Raw genomic sequence first — 13817 nt, 5'->3', positions numbered from 1 at the left:
GTTATTAGTTATTTTGGTTTGTGACACAACAGGTAGAGTAACCAGATGAACAAGTCAAGCTTTTAAAATATTTCAGTTTAATTGTGCACATATATGTTAAAGTGAGAAGTCAGTGCTAGTGACAGGCCTGAAACTGTGTGTGTCTGTTTAAGAGAGAGAGAAAGGGTTTGAGAGGTGTGTCTATTTCCCTTATGAGAAATTTAAGAGCTGTGATTCTGTGTAACTCAGAGGTGAAGAAAAAAACTTAACAGATTGTATACCAGGGAGGTTTTCCTAGATTACAGAAATCTCTGGGTTTCATGATGAGAGTGTGTCTCCATCTTTGTCTTTCTATCCTGTGGCTGAACGTGAAGGGCTCTTTGCAACAGCATGGTATGAAAGTTTGATTTCTATTTTTTGGTGTAACACGAATGCGAGAAAACAACTAAAATATTGATGTTACAAGCTATTTATCTTGAGTTTATTCAAATAGTGTTACATTGTTAACAATTATACATTAGATTTAATGGTTATATACATTCATTACAGTCATGTATATTTGTAAATGTATTATGTAAGTCTGTGTTTCTCAGTCCTGGTCCTCAAGTACCACAGCTTGTTTCTTCGGTGCTCGGGCCTAATAGTTTTTGGGGCCAAGGAAGAAAGATTAAAAGTCAGTGCTTATCTTCAAAGAGCTAAGTTAAAAACTAACAACTAAGTCAGAAATCTGGGAGTTGTCATTGACTCAGACCTGAATTTTAGCAGTCATATTAAGACAGTTATGAAGTCAACCTATTATCACTTAAAGAACAATATCAAGGATTAAAGGACTGATGACTCAGCAGGATTTAGAAAAACATGTCCATGCATTTATGCGTTAGTATACTGGACAACTGTATTGCTGTCCTCACAGGTCTTCCTAAAAGTCCATCAGCTGCAGCTGCAGTTAGTCCAGAACGCTGCTGCTCGAGTCTACATTAAGACCAAGAAAGTAGATCATAAAACTCCAGTCCACAGATCTTCATACCGGCTTCCTGTCTGTCAAAGAACTGACTTCAAAATCCTGCTGTTAGTTTACAAAACACTGAATGGTTTAGGACCAAAATACATTCAGGATCTTCTGGTTTGTTATGAACCAACCAGATCCTTCAGGTCATAAGGGTCAAGTCTACTTTCTGTTCCCAGAGTCAGAACTAAACATGGAGAGGCAGCGTTCAGCTTTTGTGCTCCTCACAGCTGGAACAAACTCCCAGAAAACTGCAGATCTGCAGAAACTCTCAGCAGTTTTATATCAGGGTTAAAAACTTTTTCTATTTGCTGCCTTTTATCAAAACAATTGATTTCTCACACCTTAACTTTATTTAACTAACTTTATTTAATTAACTGGCATTTTATCTATTTTATTTGAGCTTTTTTCTGTTTTGATTTCATTTGTTATATATTCTTTTAAATATTGTTTTTTCTGCACTTGTTATTGCATCCTTCATTCCGCTGTAATGCTTTTAATGTTTTATGTAAAGCACTTTGAATTGTCTTGTACATGGAATGTGCTGTACAAATAAACTTGCCTTGCCTTGACTTATGAGGTTTCAGCACTTTAACACACCTGGCTGAAATGAATGGCTAATTAACAGGTTTAAAAGAAGTTGATGAGGACGTCCATTAATCTCAATCATGTGTGATGGAGTAGGAAAACACCTAAGACATGCAGGACAGTACATGAGAACCAGGATTGACAAACACTATTTTAAGTAATTGCTATTTTCCAACAGTACTGAGTTTTACTTGAATATCAAGTTTAATAAACAACTCCACAAAAAAAAAAAAGTTCAGTGTCATGTTGCATGAAGTCATTAAGCAAGAACAACAAGGTAATGCTTGAAGAAACATTTAGTTAATGTACTTATGTATTTGTTTGTTTTTTAGATCCCACTTGTGAAGTTGCCGTGATGGACACTCGTCTCTTTGTAGCCGGTTTACCGCCACCAAATCAACCAATTCAAGCTGGACATAAATTACATTTTCACTGCAGTGATGAGTATAAACTGCAAGGTTCAAAGGAAATTGAGTGTTTGCAATCTGGACAGTGGAATTCCCCTTTCCCAGTCTGCTCTGGTATGTTCACCTGCTATGGCCTTAATATAAACTTAAAATATACTTAATTCACAGAAAACTCAAGCTCCACACGACTAATAACTATTATCAGTTTGTGTATTCTTTCTATACTTGGTGTTTAATAAGTGTCGTAGGGAGATTATAATCAGTGTCTACAAGTTCAAAAGAGAGTTGTTTGGTCATCTTGGTGTCCATCCTCCAAGCTTTATGTTCCACTGAACACAGAAGTGATGTGGAGCAGGTCTGCTTGGGCCTTGGGCCCTGCGTTCTGTGCTTCTGTCAGGGGCCTGGCGCCTGGTGGGTCAGCAGCGTCCATTCCTTGCTTCCTGGTGCCTTTGCTCCATGACCGTGAGGTGCTCTGGCTGGGCCTTCCTCTGCTACTCTCTGGGTGGATCCATGGTCATCCCAGTGGCGGGCTGGCTGGGATACATGCTCTTGGGGTGGCAGCTGGTCTCCTGGGTCTCAGGACTCTCTGGGCTGGCTCTGTACTTTGTGGTGTCCCGGTTGCATTTGAACAATCGCTGATCCCTTTTCATTCCTGTTATTTACTAACCTGCATGCTGACATAGTCACTGTGCTGTTCTGTGGGTTTAATTGTTAAAACTAAAGTTATTTTCATGTTTTTCCTTTATGTTGCTGATGTTTTTGTTGTTGTAATGCTTTTTTTTCCTACAGCTTGTATCCTTGTCTTTTTCTTTTTTCCTCTCCACTCTCTTCTTTTGTTTACCAAAGAATTGTGTTGTGTTCTTGATAACTTTGGTTGAACCCAGCACGTGAAAGAAAAAACACACAATAGAGGACAGGACACTGTCTTTGTCTAATCATCTACCTAAAAGGTACATTGGTGGAAATACCACTGAAATATTTATTCAAGCTTTCTCTCCCTCTCCCCCCTTCCCCGACCTTCAGTTAATGAGCTTGTGGATCATGTCAGCAGAAAAATTGCAAGCATTATTGTTGTCATTTCTCCCACCAAGATTAAAGTGATCACTGCCAAAAAGAGAGCTCTATGTAGAAATGCCACGCTGGTAAGAGCTGAAAAACAAGAATGTTGAAAAGCTGAAAGCAGGTGGTGGAAAACAAAGTTGCAGGTTCACTATGTGATCTACTAAAGAGAGACTGATATTTTATTAGGAGCTGAGAAATGCAAGGCAATCTTTCTTTTCTGACATCATTGCTAAGAACAGCAATAATGCTTGTGCCTTGTTCATTACTGTTGACAGGCTAACTAATCCTCCTGTGTCAGTAACCACAGAACTTCTATCCAACCAGGCCTGTGCTGAGTTTGCTTCTTTCTTTGCTGACAAAATTCAGAAAATCAGGCAGTCAGTGCTTCCATGCCAGGGGCAGGACATATGTCCCTGTGTCCACTCAGACACTGAAAACCACCATTTGCTGTCTTGACACCCTGCCAATCAGGTTTTTAAGAGGGTTTGAGGATGCATGGCCTTAGATATCTTGCAGATTGTAAACACATCTCTGCTTTCAGGTGTCCTCCCTCAGACCCTAAAAACAGCCATCATCAAGCCACTACTGAGAAAGAAAATATTAGATTCATCACTCATGAGCAGCTACAGGCAAGGGATGGACTGACCATCGAGAGTACCGGGACTTTTCCCAGTGGGTCGAGGGATCAGTGAGCCGGTGAGGCCGAAAAAAAAAACAAAAAAACCCCAAAAACTTTTAATGCAGTTGGGCTGGCCTTTAATGTGTTAACCAGTGTTAACAGTTCCTTAAGTATCTGGCTAATCAACATTGGCCAACATGGGTGTGTGCCAGACCTCTTTCACCTCAGTCATGGGTCTCTTGGCCACTCACAGCTGAAGGTTTTGTCTGGGGTATAGCCACCCCCTACTCTTCTTTATCTTCATCAATTAATATAATATAATATATTATACAATCAGTAAAATATATTAATTCTAATCAAGGCTTCAGGTGAAATGATGTGTCATTATCTCTTCAATAATGTTTACATGCATATTTTTCTATCCTCCATATATATGTAAACGTATTTGTTCCACCTCTATCATCCACCTCCATCATCCACCTTCATTATCCACATTAATCATCCACCTCCATCATTTGCCTCCATCATCCGCTTCCATTATCCATCACCATCATCCACCACCATTATTACCACCCCGGCCCCTTAGTGGGCCAGTTGGGTACTAAATTCCAGAGCCACTTTTTGCCCCAGTCCGCCCCTGCCACAAGCTGATATCAAACCTTCCCTTTCTTCATCAAATTGTAGAATAAGCTGTCTTTCAACAGCTACAGAACTTCCTGACTTTAAATAATTGTTTTTATGTCTACCAGTCAGGTTTTCGGCCACACAACAGCACTGAGTCTGCTCTAGTTAAGGTGTTTAATGACATTTGCCAGAGCTCATTTAGCTTATTAGTTCTGGTACTGCTGGATCTCATTGCATTACTAGACCAGCTGAAAAACTGGGTAGGACTTTCTGGCAACGCAAGTAATTGGTTTGAGTCCTATTTAAAGGACAGGGACTACTTTGTGTCCATAGGCAACTATAACCTGTAGAGTTCCCTAATGCTCCATCCTTGGGCCACTGCTGTTCAACATCTACATGCTGCCACTCACTCAAATTATGAAAAATAATAATAAAAACAAATGTTACCACAGTCACGGGCTCGACACACAAGGGGTGGGAGGGGGGGCAATGACAGCGACAGGCAAAACTCATCACCACCCCAGGTGAAACCGCAACACACGGGACACAACAAACAGCAGGGATGGCAGCAGCATCGGGCTCTTGAATCGCTTGTTTTCAAAAAAGTTGATTGGTTATGACATTGGAGGGAATTTTGACATTTTCAAAGCAGTTTGCGACAGACAAGGCATGAAGGATGAATAGTCAGAAGATTTTGCTCAAATTGACAGAAATCTTGATGTTGACTCTATTGTACAAAAAAAAAAAAAAAAAAAAAAAAAAAGGGTTAATTCTATTTTCCAAACAAGGAGACTGCACGGTGAATATCATAATTTAATGGCAAACCTCAAGGCTGCTCCAGATAAATCCAGGACCCACATTCTGACAAATCTGCCTTGGTGCCATGCGGCTGCCTTTTAATTTACATTTCTATAATCTTTGCGTGAAGTATTGTAAAGTATGGGAAAGTCAGACACAGGTAAAATGATCTATTCCCGCAAGTTGAAAGGGTTTGCAAATTTTGCTGTCTAGCCTGCGCTCAGCTCATTGCCCAGTCAAAAAAAGCCCCTTATTGGTTGGTTGTAGTACAATGCGACAGCGCCAAAAACAGTGCCGCAAGCCCCGTGTGCACATCTATGTGAATGAGTGCAACATTCCACATGCACAAATGTCTCCTGTCGGAGGAGGAGGGCAGCAATTTTCGCCACATTGTGCAAATTCCACAGGAAATGATGACAAAGGAGCGAAGTCACCTCCCATGTGTTGAGCCCATTATGCTGATGACACCTAAATCTACATAACCATCTCACCAGGAGACTACAGTCCCATCCAAACTCTTATCAACTGCCTCAATCAAATTAAAAATTGGATGTGCCAGAACTTTAGTTAAATGAAGACGATACTGAATTAAAGCTGCAAGCAGCAATGAAGGCCCTCGCACCTCTGGTGCGCTTTGGCCTATTTCGCCACCGCATCACCCAGCAACCTCCCTCCTATAACACACTCACTCTCGCCTGCAGCCATATGCGCACTCGTCCAGGAATTTTCTAAATTAGGTGGTAATTTTCCTCCTTAGAGGATCAATTGGGACCTCAGCGTGCCCAGTGATGACATCTGAAGCATTTATAACCTTGTTTCTGACAAATCGTGTCAATTTTTTTACAAACAGGGGCATGATTTAAACACCAGGAGAATTCCACGTGGCCACTAGGTAGTGCTCTGACTTTGACTCGTTATTCATGTACATGCATGTTCAGGTTGGGACTCTCATGGAAATTGAAAAATATCACTTGCTTTGGTCAACTGAGACCAGAGTTCAAGCTACTTCCTGTTTCATGGCAAAAGATTGAAATCTTACAGGAAGCCATTTTTATCATGATGCTGCAAGAAGTCAGTCATAGTTTTAATCATGACTTCATGAAGGATGATATTAATGAGTTTGAAATGGTTTTAAAGGTATTAAAGGGTTAAAAGTATGGGGCTTCCTGTTTCCATGGGGCGGGGGTAAGGCGTTGACAGTGTCTGGATATGTAGATGTGGTCAGGATGGAACTAGAGTGAAACGTGTTTAGTTTAGTGCAGACTGGATGTTGTATGTACGAGATAGTGGAGTCTATGCTTGATGACAAAACATCAAAGTTTGAGGAGCTGCCGCCACTGAACACAAACTCTTTTGAGAAAGTTTTTGATATATTTTGATCGCACATGCCTCTGGAATGTTCAGACCGATTTTTAGCTCAATATGATAAAATCTCGAGGAGATTGTTAAAATACAAGACAAAGAAATGGAAATGGTAAAAATAGGTGGGCTCTCATTCAATTTTGCCCGAACAGTCCCGGGCACCCCATTATTTAGGCCCAAGTAGCCTTTGGTGCTCGGGCCTTATTAATAGCTTTGGAGCCAAGGAAGAAAAATTAAAAGTCAGCACTCCTTCTAACAACTAGATTCAAAACTAACAACCACGCCAGAAATCTGAGAGCTCTCATTGACTCAGACCTGAATTTTAGCAGTTAATATCAAGAAGTTGTGAAATCAGCCTATTATTACTTAAAGAACATATTGAGGATTAAAGAACTGATGACTCAGCGGGATTTAGAAAAACCTGTCCATCCATTTACCTTTAGTACACTGGCCTATTGCTGTCCTCACAGGTATTCCTAAAAGTCCATCAGACAGCTTCAGTTAGTCCAGAACACTGCTGACCGAGTCCTCACTAAGACCAAGAAAGTAGATCATATAACTCCAGTCCTCAGATCTTCACACTGGCTTCCTGTCTGTCAAGAATTTACCTCAAAATCCTGCTGTTAAGCCTGGTAAACACATAAAGATTTTTTGGCTGTTTTTGTCCTGATTTTGCCTCTTCCCAACCATGGATGAAAAACGCGGATGGTGACGTGGTACGGAATGTAACCAATCAGAGGGCGTGCTGGCTGGGGAACAAGGAAGTAAATAAAGTCCATGTTCATGTCTGTTATTTTTTTCAGTTCTGGCTTTTTCTGTCAACAATAGTCCCAAGACCACAATCATTCCCTCGTCCTATATATCCCCATCCATGCTCGGAGTTGTGTTTTCCGGTTGTTACCATGTTTCTTCTTCGTTTTTTTGCCGGTTGTTGCTATGGTTCTTCTTCTATGTTTTTGTTATATCACGTTTGGTCACGTGAGATGTCCAGCTCGGAGGACTAGATTGTAGATCTGTTATGTGTGTGTTGTTCTGTGATTAGTTTATCAGAGCACACCACACACATTATAATCAAAACTGTTAAATGCCTGATTTATTATCTTCACAAGAATTGTCTTGTACATGAAATGAGCTAGGAAAACACCTAAGACATGCAGTGCAGTAGTACAAGACGACCAGGATTGAGAAACACTATTTTAAGTAATTGCTATTTTCCAACAGTACTGAGTTTTACTGAGAAAAATCTTAAAAATATCAAAAAAATGGCTTGAATATCAAGTTTAATAAAGAACTCCAGAAAAAAAAAAAAAAAAAAAGTTTAGTGTCATGTTGCATGAAGTCATTAAGCTGAGAACAACAAGGTAATGCTTGAAGAAACATTTAGTTAATGTACTTATTTATTTGTTTGTTTTTTAGATCCCACTTGTGAAGTTGCCGTGATGGACACTCGTCTCTTCATAGCTGGTTTACTGCCACCAAATCAACCAATTCAAGCTGGACATAAATTACATTTTCACTGCAGTGATGAGTATAAACTGCAAGGTTCAAAGGAAATTGAATGTTTGCAAACTGGACAGTGGAGTTCCCCTTTCCCAGTCTGCTTTGGTATGTTCACCTGCTATGGCCTTAATATAAATTTAAAATATACTTAATTCACAGAAACTTAAGCACCACACAAATAATATTTATTATCAGCTTGAGTGTGTTCTTTCTATAATTGGTGTCTAATAAGTGTCGTAGGGAGATTATAATCAGCATCTAAAAGTTCAAAAGAAAGTTGTTTTGGTGTCCATCCTCCAAGCTTTATGTTACTGAACACAGAAGTGACGTGGAGTAGGTCTGCCCTGGGCCTTGGGCCCTACGTTCTGTGCTCTGTGCTTCTGTCAGGGGCCTGGCAGGGTCAGCGGCGTCCATTCCTTGCTTCCTGGTGCCTTTGCTCCATGACCGTGAGGTGCTCTGGCTGGGCCTTCCTCTGCAGCTCTCTGGGTGGATCCGTGGTCATCCCAGTGGTGGGCTGGCTGGAATACATGCTCTTGGGGTAGCAGCTGGTCATCTTTGTCCTGGGACCCTTGGGCTGGCTCTGTACTTTGTGGTGCCCCGGTTGCATTTGAACAATCACTGATCCCTATTCATTCCTGTTATTTCCTAATCTGCATGCTGACACAGTCACTGTACTGTCCTGTGGGTTTAATCATCTAAACTATAGTTATGCTCATGTTTTTCCTTTGTGTTGCTGATGTTTTTGTTATGATTTTTTTCTACAGCTTGCATCCTTGTGTATTCTTAACCCCCCCCCCCCCCCTTCACTCTTTCACTCTCTTTTTTCTCTATTTACTTTCTTTTTTAAATTTATTTATGAAAGAAGATTTTAAATACTTTCCTCTCCCAACCAGTCAGTTAGAACTAAAGCCATCTTGAACAACAAAAATAAGACCACTTGACTTGTTCTTTAAGTACGTAAGATGACAAGTATCTGGATGACTAAGTGTCTACATAGATATACAATAGAATAAACTTTATTGTCATTGCACAGAATGTTACAACGCAATTGGTTCAGAATTCCCTCCCCCATAGTGTAATAAGTTAATCAATAAATAAATAAATTTACATGATGTTATAAAAAATATTAAAAACGGTCTCTCACCCATTCATTATTGTACCTATTGTTTATTTAATGTTGTAGTCACGTTTTGTTTGGAAGCCTGATGGCTAAAGGGTTAAAAGTGTTTGTTTGTGCCTTGCCTCAGCACCTTGTAACTTCTGCCAGAGGGCAGCAGGTTAAAGAGGCTATGACCAGGGTGTGATGGATCCTGGAGGATCCACTTTGCTCTGTTTGTCCTCTGAGTGTCAGCAATGTATTCTGGGGAGGGCAGGGGGCTACCAATTGTTTTCTGTGCTGCTTTTATGACCCCCTGCAGAGCTTTCCTGTCCTTTTCAGTGCAGCCAGCATACCACACTATAATGCAGTAGGTTAGGATACTCGCCACTGTGGAAAGGTAGAAAGTTCTCAGCAGATTTGCCTCTAGGTGACACTTCCGGAGCCTTCTCAGGAAGTGCAGTCTCTTGTGGACTCAAGGCCCAGAGCTGGAAACCCTTGGTTTACATGGACCCTCAAAATCTTGTTCCACTCATGACTTGCGTTTCCATGCATCAGATGTTTAAATGGAATAAATAACTTTGACATGTGCAGAACTGTACCACTGTCAGACTTTTTGGAAACAGCATAAGAGGAAGTAACAGCTATTTTCACACCACTGTGTGCATTCATTGCTGTCCTACAGATTTCAATTCCTCCCCCGTTAGTAATTTTAGATCATTTTAAAATCTCAAGCAATGTATTTGTTCCCCATACCAATCAGTTATATTATGGTCTCACCATGTCTTTCACAGACACAAACACCTCTGTATTTGTAGCTTTTTTACACTTAATTCAATTTGCATTTCATGAAAAAAGAAATTTTCATCTAATTCATTTTTGAATGTTGTACATCAATTTTTTTTATACCACCAATCCAGGGTAGTCGGAACCTATCCCAGCAATTAGCAGGCAAGAGGCAGGGTACGTCCTGGACAGGTCACAGTCTAACTCAGAGAGACAAACACCCACTCATACTGAGGGAGAATTTAGAGTGACCTTTTATCCTAATATGCATGTCTTTGGACTGTGGGGGGAAGCTGGAGAACCCACAAATATACAGGGAGAACATGCAAACTCTACACAAAAACCACTGTTGGAACCCATCTCGAAACCGAGGCTCAAACCAGCAACCTCCTTAAAAAAAAAAAAAAAAAAAAAGACTGGACATGACATTTAAGAACTGTACAAGAGATTAGGGTATTCTGATTAGGGTATTTTGACACTGAATCAGTTTAATTTGTATAACGTTGTTATTTGTTAAGCTGATAACATTTACATTATATACCATTTTAAACTGTGTTGCAGTTGTATTAATCCTTGTGTGTGATTTCAACAGCAATAAAATGTGACGCCCCGGCTAGCATTGATCACGGTCGTGTGTCTGACAATCACAAAGAGTTCAAAGAAAATGAAGAGTTGAATTTTGTCTGTGATAAGGGATACACACCCAGGGACAGAAGACCTTCCAAATGCACACAATTTGGAGGACGAGCAGACTGGTCCCCCACACCTGAATGTAGAGGTAAATACAATCTGACTGATCCAATATGTTGATTGTGTAGCACTAAGCAGTGAAAACTGGGTCCTGAATATTGTGCTATAATCTGTCTTGTTACTACAAACTAACAAATTTACTTTGTTTCCCAACTAATCCAGAAATAAAGTGTGAACTAGTTCTGCCATCTGAGAGAAGCACATATAATCCTCCAAACAAAAATATGTTTTCACCTGGTGAAACTGTAGAAGTCACATGTGGGGAGACTGACTGGGTTTCGAACCATCAAACTACCAAAGCGGTGATTACTTGTAAAGATGACGGAGAATGGACGAGCCGACCAGAGTGCAGTGGTAAAAAAATTAATTTAAAGTTAATCCCGAGAGAGATGATGCACTTATTATTATTATTATTATTATTGTTATTATTATTATTATTATTATTATTATTATTATCATTATCATTATTATTATTATTATTATTATTATTATTTGTGCTTCAAGAATTCTTTATGATGGTTACCAGCCTCATCTTGATTAATTTAGATTAACAAGATTTTATCTCATTTCAGAGTTTTTTTGTAATGACCCAACAAGGGAACAACAGGTGTATAACTGGCGTGCCACTAGAGAACAAAAGAGATTACGTGGATATGTAAGATATAGCTGTAATGCTGGCTTTGAACCACGGGGCGCCACTTGGGCTCAGTGCACAAGAGATGGATGGATACCAAAACCACTTTGTGCAGGTAATGGGAATTTTACATTATTTTCCTCTAGTTGTGGTTTAATGTTTTTGTTTTTATTACATTGACATACAAAAAAACTGGGGAGAGAACTTTTTTTTTCTCTTAATGATTGAAATGTTTTTTTAATTATTTCTATTTATTATTATTATTATTATTTCTATTATTTATTATTATTATTATTTTCCTTTGGTTTACTTAAGATACAAATCTAGACCTGTATGCAGAGAGAATGAGGAAAATTGATGGAGGGATGGAAGTAAAGCAGTAATTAGAAGTTTTTCTTTCTTTTGCTGTTTGTTTATCCTCCAGGGACAACGTGTTATAAACACATCATTGAAAATGCAGACATTATCCAGAATGACAGGTCTTCTTACAGAAATGGTGACAGAGTCATGTACAGATGCTTGAATGGGGATCAAGAAACTTTCTTTCTTACTTGTCAGCAAGGACATTGGAATGGGATTAGGACCTGTCCAGGTAGGAATGTACTGTTATCTTTTACCTGTATGTGAATTATAACGTGGTTATGCCGTGTTTCATAGAGTGTTTGTTGCCAAGGCAAGTTTATTTGTATAACACACTTCACATAGAAGACAAATCAAAATGCTTTACATTAAGCATCATAAAAATTGAAGCAAACTACAAAAGAAACATCAAGAATAGGAGAAGTACAAAGAGATAAATTTTTTATTATTATAAAATCTGAAGCATTTGTACCCCACACCAATAAGTTCAGTTTGTTTTTTTGGTTGGTCTTTGTTCTTTGTTCTTAAGTGTGACCATGTTAACACAGAGCAAGTCAGGATATAAATAACATTGTTAATGTCATTTATAACAGCAAAGTAACCTCTTCCTCTTATCTAAAAATGCACCCAGTTAAATACTTTATTGTCACCTGTTGTCACCGTTGTAAGGTTAGGGCAAGATTGTGGATTTTCTTTAATACATAAATTTCTACAGGTACCTAAAACACAATCTAAAAAAGCCTAATAACAGTCAGAATGGAAGTTTGTGGAAATGAACCACATTTCTGACACCAAGAAATAATTTGGAAATCTAATTATGAAGACATGACATGTTCAACAGGGATTACAGAATACTGTGAAATATTACAAGATGACAAGATCACACTTGAGCCAACCCAAACTAAAGAAAGATATGCAGATGGAGACACACTTGACTACAGATGCAAGGCTGGTACAAAAGAAGGCGCTGCAACTTGTACCAATGGCAGGTGGTCTAAAACTGTAGAATGTCAAGGTAAGAAAAATATTTATGAAAGCAGATAAATTATCTTTAAATGATATATATCCATATGAGTTTTGAGGTTTTTGAATTTATGCTATACTAACCCAAGGTTTGTATGAAACAATTTATAGTGTATTTTAATTAGGCCTTGCAGTCCTGTAAAATAAACTTTTTATTAGAAAAGAAAAACCTAAGTAAGAGATTTTCTTTGACTCAGACTCATTCTTAAGTGTGACCATGTTAACACAGAGCAACTCAGGATATAAATAACACTGTTTATGTCATTTATAACAGCAAAGTAACCTCTTCCTCTTATCTGAAAAATGTACCCAGTTAAGTACTTTATTGTCATCTGTAGTAACTGTTGTAAAAAAGAGTTAAATAAGTTGTTAAAAGATCCCCATAGAAAGTTAACTTGAGATACATTTAAGATCGCAAAGTGGAGAAGATCAAAAATAATACATGATAATGTGATCAGTGGAACACAGTTACATCTTAAGTTGGATTTTCTTGTATCTTTTGTGTTATTCTCCTCATTTCAAAGATCTAGGATGTTCGAATCCGCCATTCCTTGATAATGGAGACTACTTGGCAAGCAAAACTGAGTTTGCACATAACGAGAGAGTTGAATACAGATGTCAGGCTTACCACATGATGGAGGGTGAATCTTACAAAACATGCAAGAATGGTAACTGGACTGGAGAGATGAGATGTCTCAGTAAGTTGCAGTTAAAACATGTCTAATATTTCTTTCTGGGATAACTATGTTGGTAGAATTAATCTTTGTTCTCAATGCTCCATTTCACTTCCGTTTCAGAACAAATTTATTAGGAGTAAAAACCAACTCCATATTATCATCATATTATCTTTTAAATACACAGCTTATAAAGTGGATCATATTTAATGACACACACCAGTAGAACACAAAGTAAAAATGATTTATTTAACCTTCACATGTGTAATGTGCTAAAATATTGGGGGAGTGGTAGCCTAGTGGTTACAGAGGTGGGTGTGGGTCTGGAGAACCAGGGTTCAAGTTTCTGGGATGGCAACAAAGGTAAAAACCACTGTTGGTCCCTGAGCAAGGCCCCCAAACCCCGGGTGCCCAAACCTGGCAGCCCACCGCCACCAGCAACCAGGATGGGTTAATTGCAGAGAAAGAATTTCCCCACTGTTATCATAATAAAGAATGATTATTATTATTATGATCATTGAGAACAAAAAAATCTGTAAGTACCAAATT

At 38.9% G+C, this 13817-nt stretch overlaps 1 protein-coding gene across 12 annotated transcripts in view; it reads left to right on the top strand.

The window, feature by feature from the left end:
* Positions 1 to 219: 219 nt before the first annotated feature.
* LOC121652536 (coagulation factor XIII B chain-like) overlaps positions 220 to 13817 on the top strand; it is a 94138-nt gene continuing 80540 nt past the window's right edge. For 5 of the 12 annotated variants that reach the window (XM_042005338.1, XM_042005334.1, XM_042005335.1 and 2 more), the window contains exons 1-8: positions 221 to 372; positions 1906 to 2094; positions 7862 to 8050; positions 10420 to 10605; positions 10740 to 10931; positions 11150 to 11326; positions 11636 to 11803; positions 12413 to 12586. In XM_042005338.1, the coding sequence (XP_041861272.1) occupies positions 300 to 372; positions 1906 to 2094; positions 7862 to 8050; positions 10420 to 10605; positions 10740 to 10931; positions 11150 to 11326; positions 11636 to 11803; positions 12413 to 12586 (1348 nt within the window). In that variant the 5' untranslated portion in view covers positions 221 to 299. Of the gene's footprint in view, positions 373 to 1905; positions 2095 to 7861; positions 8051 to 10419; positions 10606 to 10739; positions 10932 to 11149; positions 11327 to 11635; positions 11804 to 12412; positions 12587 to 13118; positions 13293 to 13817 lie in introns of all 12 variants that reach the window. The other 7 variants (XM_042005339.1, XM_042005344.1, XM_042005337.1 and 4 more) reach the window with 7 other exon arrangements.

Source organism: Melanotaenia boesemani, chromosome 14 (assembly GCF_017639745.1).
Source record: "Melanotaenia boesemani isolate fMelBoe1 chromosome 14, fMelBoe1.pri, whole genome shotgun sequence".
Classification (NCBI taxonomy): domain Eukaryota; kingdom Metazoa; phylum Chordata; class Actinopteri; order Atheriniformes; family Melanotaeniidae; genus Melanotaenia; species Melanotaenia boesemani.
Note: the sequence above shows the minus strand (reverse complement) of the source record. Positions and strands in the feature narration are given on the sequence as shown.